The sequence below is a fragment of the Nematolebias whitei genome, chromosome 16 (genome assembly GCF_014905685.2).
Source record: "Nematolebias whitei isolate Nwh7 chromosome 16, NemWhi1, whole genome shotgun sequence".
Taxonomy (NCBI): Eukaryota; Metazoa; Chordata; class Actinopteri; order Cyprinodontiformes; family Rivulidae; genus Nematolebias; species Nematolebias whitei.
Window position 1 is genome coordinate 243812 of NC_056513.1, and position 10545 is coordinate 254356.

General features: G+C 43.0%; 1 protein-coding gene across 1 annotated transcript in view; it reads right to left on the bottom strand.

The window, feature by feature from the left end:
- LOC119422988 (palmitoyltransferase ZDHHC5) overlaps nt 1-10545 on the bottom strand; it is an 88357-nt gene that overhangs the window by 10827 nt on the left and 66985 nt on the right. Inside the window, exons 8-11 of the mRNA XM_037690399.1 lie at nt 6337-6445; nt 6102-6225; nt 5535-5553; nt 5451-5463 (exon numbers count right to left, since the gene is read on the bottom strand). Coding sequence (XP_037546327.1) covers nt 5451-5463; nt 5535-5553; nt 6102-6225; nt 6337-6445 — 265 coding nt within the window. The remainder of the gene's footprint in view (nt 1-5450; nt 5464-5534; nt 5554-6101; nt 6226-6336; nt 6446-10545) is intronic.

Below are 10545 nucleotides of genomic sequence, written 5' to 3' on the forward strand. Positions count from 1 at the left end.
CCCTGCGATTTTGCAAGTTCTCCCACTTAGAAATCATGGAGGGTCTAAAATGTTCCTCTTAGGTGCATGTCCACTGTGAGAGACATAATCTATTAAAAAAAAAATCCAGAAATCACCATGTATGATTTTTTAAAATAATTTATTTGTGTGTTACTGCTGTAAATAAGTATTTGAACACCTGTGAAATTCAATGTTAATATTTGGTACAGTATCTTTGTTTGCAGTTACAGAGGTCAAATGTTTCCTGTAGTTCTTCACCAGGTTCACTGCAGCAGGATTTTGGCCCATTCCTCCACACAGATCTTCTCTAGATCAGTCAGGTTTTTGGGCTGTCACTGAGAAACATGGAGTTTGAGCTCCCTCCAAAGATTTTCTGCAGTGTTTAGGTCTGGAGACTGGCTAGGCCACTCCAGAACCTTGATATGCTTCTTACAGAGCCACTCCTTGGTTCTCCTGGCTGTGTGCTTCAGGTCATTGTCATGTTGGAAGAACCAGCCATGACTCATCTTCAATGCTCTGAGGGAAGGAGGTTGTTCCCCAGAATCTCTCACTACATGGCCCCGGTCATCCTCTCCTTAATACAGTGCAGTTGTCCTGTCCCATGTGCAGAAAAACACCCCAAAGCATGATGCCTCCACCCCCATGCTTCACAGTAGGGATGGTGTATTTGGGATGGTATTCATCATTCTTCGTCCTCCAAACACGGTGAGTGGAATTAAGACCAAAAAGTTCTATTTTGGTCTCATGTGACCACAGAACTTTCTCCCATGACTCCTCTGGATCATCCACATGGTCATGGGCAAACTTAATAACTTAATTTAACGGGTGATTTGATTTAGTATTTCATTGTTTCTCATTATATTTCATGTTTTTATGCTTTTATTCATGTTGCTGTAATATGTTGTTATTAATATTTGATGCTGTGATCTTATTTGGTAAGCACTTTGATAACAGTTACTGTTTTAAATGTGCTATATAAATTAATGTGACTTGACTTGACTTAAGACGGGCCTGGACATGTGCCGATTTAAGCAGGGGATCCTTCCGTGCCATGCATGATTTTAAACTATGACGTCTTAGTGTATTACCCCACAGTAACCATGGAAACAGTGGTGCCAGCTCTCTTCAGGTCATGGACCAGCTCCTCCGTGTAGTTCTGGGCTGATTCCTCACCTTTCTTAGGATCACTGATACTCCACGAGGTGAGATCTTGCATGGAGCCCCAGTCCGAGGGAGATTGACAGTCATGTTTAGCTTTTTCCATTTTCCAATAGTTGCTCCAACAGTTGATCTTTTTTCACCAAGCTGCTTGGCAATTGCCCCATAGCTCTTTCCAGCCTTGTGGAGTTCTACAATTTTGTCTCTGGTGTCTTTGGTCTTAGCCATGTTAGTAGTTGGAGTCTTACTGAATGTGTGGGGTGGACAGGTGTCTTTATGCAGCTAACGACCTCAAACAGCTGCTTTTAATTTAGAATAATAAGTATGGTATGGTATATAGTTTATTCATTTTAAAAAAGTACAAAACAATTCCATAACAATATAAAAAAGATACAAAAGATTTAAAATGAAAGGCAGCAGAAAGAAGAAAAAATCTTATTATATCTGCCCCTTTTTACAAACAATTATTTCAGACATAATAATCTTCAAGTAACAGAACAAAATGAATAACTTTCTAATTTTTCTAATTCTAATACAAAACACACACTAAGCTACTTCATATATACTTTTTTAACAATTCAGTTTTGATCTTTTTCTTAAATGTACACATTGACTTGACATTTTTCACATCACTCTCTAGAACATTCCACAATCCAACTCCTTGGATTGAGGTAGACCTTCCCTTCAGACTAGTTCTGAATTTTGGTTTGACAAATATTTCTATCCCCTTAAGATTGTAGCAACTTTGTCTTTTAACAACATTTCTTTGGATATTTAATGGTAATGTGTTATTTTGAGCCCTATACATAACTGATAAAATACTATAATCTACCAAATCATGGAACTTCAATAAGTTCAGTTGATAAAATAATGTGCTTGATGGGTGACTGTAATGCTTTCTGGTGATAATTCTTACAGCTCTTTTCTGTCAAATAAAAATAGGTTTTGTAAATGTTTTACACGCTTTCCCCCAAACATCAATGCAATAGATTAAATGTGGAACAATGATTGTGTTATACAACATGTACAGAGCTTTTTCATTTAATAATTCCCTGACTTTGTAAAGTACTGCAATAGATTTAGATATTTTTGTTATTACAGAATTTATATGATTTTTCCATGTTAGCTGTTCATCAATGATTACACCCAAAAATTTCATCTCATTTCATCTCATTAACTCTACAAATCTCAACACCCTCAATTTTAAATGGATCATCAACAGTTCTCTTTTTGTTGCTAAATATCATGTATTTAGTTTTATCTAAATTTAATGATAATTTATTAAGTTTAAACCAAGTTTGTATTTTATCAAATTCTGTCTTCATCAATTCCAACATCCGTTTTACATCTTTACCCAAACAGAAAAATGTGGTGTCATCTGCAAAAAGGACACATTTGAGGAGTCCTGATACATTCACTAAGTCATTCACATATAAAATAAATAACTTTGTTCCAAGTACAGAGCCTTGAGGAACTCCACAAGTGATATTGCACAGGTCAGATCTTACACCATTTATTTGTACAAACTGTTTCCTATCTTTTAAATAGCTAGATACCCAGTGTAATGCTGGTCCTCTTATACCATATTTATTTAATTTTTCAAGGAGAATAGGTGAATAAGTGGAGTGGATGTGGACTTTTTAGAGGAGGACTAACAGGTCTTTGAGGGCCAGAACTGTTGCTGATTGGCAGGTGTTCAAATTCTTATTTGCAGCAGTAACACACAAATAAATTATTAAAAAATCATACATTGTGATTTCTGGATTTTTTATTTAATAGATTATGTCTCTCACAGTGGACATGCACCTAAGATGAAAATTTCAGACCCTCCATGATTTCTAAGTGGGAGAACTTGCAAAGTCGCAGGGCGTTCAAATACTTATTTTCCTCACTGTATATATATATATATATATATATATATATATATAATGTATTCATCCCCGTGGGACATGCTGTCTGCATCTCTGCAGGACAGGAGCGTGTGCGCGAGCTGGTGCACCTGTTGCAGCTAGAAGAGCCACTCCAAAGACTGAGTCCACTGGGTCAAGGGCAACATCTCCTCTCATATTTTTAATAAATAATCAAAATAAAAATGTACGATGGCTTTGGACTTTTAGGGGCAGAGATTTGAGTTGCCAGATCCAAGCAAACAGTTGCCGGAATGCACCCTATCAAAACAAGAGAGCTCCCAGATCTTGCTCCGGCAGGATCCAGCACAAATTAAGCACTGGTTCAAAGTCATCTAAATTATTCGACACCTCGGAGACGTTTTCTTTTTCTGAAATCTCACAGATTGATCTATTGGATATATTACAATCTTTAATAGCTCACATGCCTGTGATATATACAAGTTAAATTATGAGTTTCTTGAAAATGCATGCCAGCACTTTTATACCATTATTTCATCACCTACTTACTTATGCATTACACAGTTCATTTTTCCTGTTGCCTGGAAGTCTGCACAGATTACTCCTATTTTCAAATCTGGTGCTCCGACTGATTTTTCAAATTATCGGCTAATTTCAGTTATTCCAATTTTTTCTAAGCTACTTGAAAAAACACTATTTAACCAATTACTTCACCATTTAAAGTTTAATAATATGTTAAGTGATAACCAACATGGTTTTCGTGCTTCACGGTCAACCATGTCAACATTAATATTATTTACTGAACAAATAGATGCTGCTTTGAATAAAGGTCATAACTGGCGCTGTATATATTGATTTCTGTAAAGCGTTCGATACAGTTGATCATTATACTCTCTTATAAAAATTGACTTATTTTACATGTTTACTTTCTGCAATACAAATGTTTTCTTCCTATTTAACTGATAGGTGCCAGGTCGTGAAACATGGGCATTGTACATCACGGTCACTACCCTGCTCCATGGGAATCCCGCAGGGTAGTATACTGGGTCCATTGCTTTTTTTTTTACTATACATAAATGACCTTCCCAAAATATTTAATCACTCCCATTTTTTTAATGTATGCTGATGATACTGTTATTTTCCTGTCTGGATCAAATATTGAATCTACCAACAGTCAACTACATGCAGATCGTCAGCAATTTCATTTCTGGCTACAAGAAAATCGCTTGATGATTAATGTAAAAAAAATGTATGTATGTATTCTTTGTCAAAGGGTGTCAGTTTTAAGCTATGGTTTATATGAAATCATTTGTTAAGGCCCGAGATGAGGTTTATGCATAACTGTTGCTGAGGTCGCCCATGTAGTTATGAAGCTATGCGGCGGCAGGACTCTGGGGGTGGATGAGATTCACCCTGATTTCCTTAAGGTTCTGGATGTTGTTGGGCTGTCTTGGTTGACACGCCTTTGCAACATCACGTGGGCATCAGGGGTAGTGCCACTGGGTTGGCAGACTGGGGTGGTGGTTTCCCTCTTCAAAAAGGAGGACTGGAGGGTTTGCTCCAATTATAGGGGCATAACTCTCCTTAGCCTTCCTGGTATGGTCTATTCAGGGGTACTGGAGAAGCGAGTCCAATCGTTGGTTGAACTTCAGATCCGGGAGGAACAATTCAGGTTCTGTTCTAGCTGTGGAACACTGGACCAGCTTTTTACCATGACTAGGGTCCTCAAGGAGTCATGGGAGTTTGCCCATCCAGTCTACATGCGTTTTGTGGACTTGAAGAAGGCCTTCGATCGTGTTCCTTGAGGTACACTGTGGGGAGGGTTCCGTGAGTATGGGATTGGGGGCACGTTGTTCGGTCCCTATACAAGCAGTGTGAGAGTGTGGTTCTCATTGCCAGTAGAAAGTCAAACCCATTCAGGGTGGGAGTTGGACTCCGCCAGGGCTGCCTGTTGTCACCAATTCTGTTCATAACTTTTATGGACAGAATTTCTCGGTGAAGTCAGGGGGTGGATGGAGTCCGGTTCGGTGGCCTCAGGATTCCATCTCTGCTCTTTGCAGATGATGTGGTCCTGTTGGCATCATCATGTCATGATCTCCAGCTCTCGCTAGAGCGGTTTGCAGCCGAGGGTGAAGCGGCTGGAATGAGAATCAGCCCCTCCAAATCTAAGACCATGGTCCTCAGTCAGAAAAGAGTGGATTGCTGTCTTTGGGTTGAGGGTGAGGTTCTGCCTCAAGTGAAGGAGTTCAAGTATCTCAGGGTTTTGCTCATGAGTGAGGGAAGAATGGCGCATGAGATAGACAGACGGTTTGATGCAGTGTCTGCAGTATTGTGGACTCTGTATCGGTCCATTGTGGTGAAGAGAGAGCTGAGCTGTAAGGCAAAGCTCTCTGTTTACCAGTCGGCCTATGTTCCTACACTCACCTATAGACACGAGCTCTGGGTAGTGACCGAAAGAATGAGATTGTGGATACAGGAGGTTGAAATGAGTTTCCTCTGCAGAGTAGCTGAACTCTCCCTTAGAGACAGGGTGAGAACTTCAGTTATCACGATACACTCGGAGTAGAACTGCTGGTCCTCCACATCGAGAGGAGCCAGTTGAGGTGGTTCAGACATCTGGTAAGCATGCTTCCTGGGTGCCTCCCTCGGGAGGTGCTTCTGGCATGTCCAACTAGGAGGAGACCTGGGGAAGACTCAGAACACGCTGCAGAGACTACGTCTCTCAGTTGGTCTGGGAACGCCTTGGAGTCCTTCTTGATGAGCTGGAAGAGGTGGCTGTGGAAAAAGATGTCTGGATGTCCTTGCTCAAGCTGCTGCCCCTGCAACCCGACTTTGGAACAAGCGGAAGAAAACGGATGGATGGATAAAATTTATAAAAAATTCCATTAAAAGGATATCTTTCCTAATTTTGGCATTTAACAAATATGAATAACTGTGGGAATCCTAACAGACTGAAAACACAAAAGGCTTTAGTCTGATTTAATGTATGAGTTAGAAAATAAAAAAGAATGTGTGTTTCTACATCTAAACATGCATTTTCAACCAGATGTTCTCATCGTGTGCGTTGTATGGGTGTGTGAGTGCGTTACCTGGTTGGCGTAAGCATGTGTGAGAGTTGTGTGGTTCTTGCCCGGGCTATAGGTGGGTCTGTACTTGTACATAGTGGGGGTGGGAGGTGCTTTGTTCAGCAGACTGCAGTCTGCAGGAGGGAGGCACCACAATGAGGAAAAACCACCACAACATACAGTCAATCAGCAGAATTTGGACCATGTCTGATTCATGAGTGGATTGCAGTTAAATGTGGATTTACCTTCTGGGTTTCTCCGGGTCATTCCAGGGTATCGAAGCTCAGGTTTAGGAGGAGGCGGAGGTTCAACATCACAAGATTGACTCTCCATCATCTCAAGACTGGACTTGGACTAGAAAATGGTGGGAGAAACATAAATCAGAGACAAGGTCTGCCCTTTTCATTGCATTAGACAATATTTAATAAAAGTACCACATATGGCACATTATACACCAACAAAGGTAAAAAGTTCTTTATTTGCCATTTGTGCACAGACCAACAATCCAGGCACATTGGAATTCTTGTGCAGAGCTCTCAGTCATAGTCCAACCACTGAAACAACACTGAATAATTAAAAATAAGAACAACGTGATTTCTATCTACAATGTGCAGAAGGTAAACCATGTCACATGACCAGTGAAGTTAGGTAGTGTGGGGTTATTGTTGCACCTGATCAGTAGTTTTGTTTTGCCATCAGTCTAACTGTGGCAGGAAAAAAACTATTAAAAAACCTTGTACTATGGGTGATGATGCTGTCTGTTCTACTGTCTAAGGTTATATGAACATTTTTTTGTTTCAGATAAGCACTTTGGTAACAGCTGATGTTTTAAATGTGCTTTATAAATAAAGTTAACGACGTGATAAGAGAGTGAGAAGGATGAAGCGAGTCCTCGATGATTCCTGTTGCTCTTTGTCAGTTCAATTTCAATTCAGTTTTTTTGTATAGAGCCAAATCACAACAGAAGTTGTCTCAGGGCACTGTACAAAAACATTCACATACGTAGAAAACCCAATTAGTAAAGCTCTCTATCTAAGGAAACCAGCAAACTCGTTGAATCTTCACTTAGTTGCAGTCTCCCATCCTGAGCACTTCTCATCTGGACCTTTGTGGTTCTACCTGGTTCCGACAAGAATTGCCGGGTGGTATTTCGCTGTTTTCTGCTGGACTGGCCCTCGTGGTGTCTTCACTGGTGGGGGAGAAGTGTACCTGTGTCCCCCGAAATGGACAAGAACCGAACCGAGGTGGCTGTGGGGTACTTCGTCTTCAACAGAGCCGGTCTCAGCTTCAGTGAGCAGCCCGTTACTTTTAACGAAGGACGGTCCACCTCCGTGGAATCGCTGTGTTCGCCTGGAGGAGACGCTCTGATGCTTTGAAGCACTGCCAGAACCGGACCGGAGCAGAACCGAGCCAGGGACAACTTCAGCCTCTTTGCCTCTCGTGCTGTGGAGCTCCGGAGTCGGAATGGAGCAGAACTGGACTGGAGCAGTGACGACTTCAGCCTCAGCCTCTCCGCTCAATCTCATAGTTTTTCACCGGGGGTGCCTCTCGTGCTGTCGGGTGCAGAGGTGTCATGCAGAGAAGCGGAGGAGCAGCACTATGTGGTGCTCGAGAGAAGTTCAGAGTTTGCATTGGAGTTGCTGCAGGCCTTCATCCAAACTCACCTGGATAATAATTATTTTAATTTTGGATCGCTGTTTTCCCCTGTTGACCTGAAACGAGCTAGGGCCATGCCTTTCATTTCAGGAGGATTTTCTGGCAATTCGCTGTGCTATTTGCTGCAAATTATCTGTTTCTGCCTGTTGGTTCTGGACCCAGCTTCTGTTTCCCATGGGAGCATCCATCCATCTTCTAATCCTAACCCTAGCCCTCAATTGGTTCAGATCCTACCTCACTGACAGATCCTTTTGTGTCTCCATCCATCCATCAATCCATTTTCTTCCGCTTATCCGGGGTTGGGTTGCAGGGGTAGCAGTCTAAGTAGGGAGGCCCAGACTTCCCTCTCCCCAGTCACTTGGTTCAGCTCCTCCGGAGGAATCCCGAGGCTTTCCCAGGCCAGCCGAGAAACATAGTCCCTCCAGTGTGTCCTGGGTCTTCCTATGGGTCTCCTCCTGGTGGGACGTGTCCGGAACACCTCACCTCACCTTTTGTGTCTCCATCAAGGATTTTAGTTCTGCAGCGACAGAGCTTAAATAAGGGGTTCCGCAGGGGTCCATCCTGGATCCCCTCTTATTCTCTCTATACCTGCTGCCACTTGATGCTATTTTCTAGAAACTCAACATACCATTTCACTTCTACGCCGACGACTGTCAAATTTACTTCCCCCTAAGACACAATGGCACATGCTCTATTCAACCTCTGCTTGACTGCCTGGCTGACATCAGGGATTGGATGGCTTTAAACTTCTTAAGTTTCAATGAAAAGAAGTCTGAAGTCATGTTGTTCCCTCCCAATGACACGATCACAAACCACTGCATCGACCTTTCCACTCTAACCCTGTCAGAAAAACAAAGAGTCACTAATCTGGGTGTGATAATGGACCCTTCCATGAAACTTAACAATCATGTAAAAAGATTGTTAAATCATGTTTCTTCCAACTGAGGCGGCTGTCTAAACTGAAGCCCATATTGTCCAAAAATAACCTGGAGACAGTAATACATGCATTCATTACATCTAGGCTTCCATCCATCCATCCATCCATCCATCCATTATCTTTACCCGCTTATTCCATTTTGGGTCACGGGGGTCGCTGGTGCCCATGTCCAGCAATCACTGTGCGAGGGGCGGGGTACACCCTGGACGGGTCGCAAGTCCATCACATGGCCTACATCTAGGCTTGATTACTGCAATTCACTCTTGTTTGGTATCAGTCAGACCTCCATTGCACGACTACAACTGGTCCAGAATGCAGCAGCCCGATTTTTAACCAGTACAGGCAAAAGAGAGCACATTACACCAGTTTTGGCCTCACTGCACTGGCTACCAGTTCATCTTCGAATCCAGTTCAAAATACTCCTGTATGTCTACAAATCGCTGAACAGTTTCACCCATCTATCTGATCTGCTACAACCATATGTCCCACCATGTTCCCTGAGGTCAGTGGACCAGTTGCTCCTCACAGTTCCAGGAACTCGTCTTAAGCGCAGAGGTGACAGGGACTTCTCTGTAGCAGGACCAAGACTTTGGAACGAGTTATCTCTGCGTGTCAGACAGGCCCCCTCCCTCTCAGTTTTCAAATCCCATTTAAAAACTCACTACTATTCAGTAGCTTTCAACACCAGAGGATCTGTGTTTTGAACCTGTATGCTCCACACTGGTTTGTCATCATATTTATTATCTGCATCGATTTTATGTCTATATTTTTGATTTACTTCATTTTGTATTTTGCTTTGTGTGTTGTCTGTTGTTCTGTCTGTACAGCACTTTGGTTGGCCTTGTAGCTGTTTTAAGTGCTCTATAAATAAAATGGTATGGTATGAAATAAGATAGAAAGGCGCTATATAAGTACAGTCCATTTACCATTTACACTCCTGTTCTCCGTTTGACATATGGGGTCGGGGGGTGGGGGGGGGGGGGGGGGGGCGCCGGGTGGGGGTCGGGGCTGTGGGTGGGTTTTGGGACTTGGGAGGCGTTTGGGGGTGGGGTCGGTGCTCCGGTTACCCCTGGGTTGTTCAGATTTTTGGATCAAGGTTCCTTGTTGCGATGGCCAGCCCTTTAACCGGGGTGGCTGGCGGGTTCTGGCGGGGGGTCAGCTGTGGTTGTGTGTGTGGTCATTTGTGGTGTATGGCGGCGATCAGGGGCGTGGCATCGCTTTGACGGGCACTGGCTGGTCGGCCTGGTGTGACATTCGTGGTGGGGGATGCTGTGTGTACACGGGTGGTGTGTTGGCAGCGTGCCTAGGCTTCTCCGGGCCTGTGGTGTGAGGTTGTTGGGGTGCTTGGTCCTTGCTGCGCTGGGCCAGCTTTCCTCAGCTGCTTCTCCCTGCTGTTCTGGTCCCTGGCCAATAATTCTGAGTGCCACAACGCTGGACAGGACAACGGGGAAAAAAAAGGGGGTGCTAACAATCCATTGTTAGGCTGATGGTCCTTTTTGATCATGTGAACAGCTAGTATCTGGGAAGCAACGTGTCTGGGCTTCATTTTCTGCATGTAAACGCTCGTAGCCTTCTGAAAAAAACTTGATGCTTTGAAAATTCTGGTCAGTTCTTCTGGGGCAGATGTTATCTTCATCTCTGAATCCTGGCTCAACAAATCTGTACTCAATAATGACCTGGCAATCAATGGATTTAACATCTACCGCTGTGATTGTCAAAAAAGGGGAGTCGCTGTTTACATCAGAGATTCTTTGGTTGCTAGTCTTGTGTCTTCTAAAACAATTTGAAACCAGTTTGAAGCCTTATCTGTAAACATCACCATGAATGGAGGCCAGATCTTAACTGTAGTCTGCTGCTACCG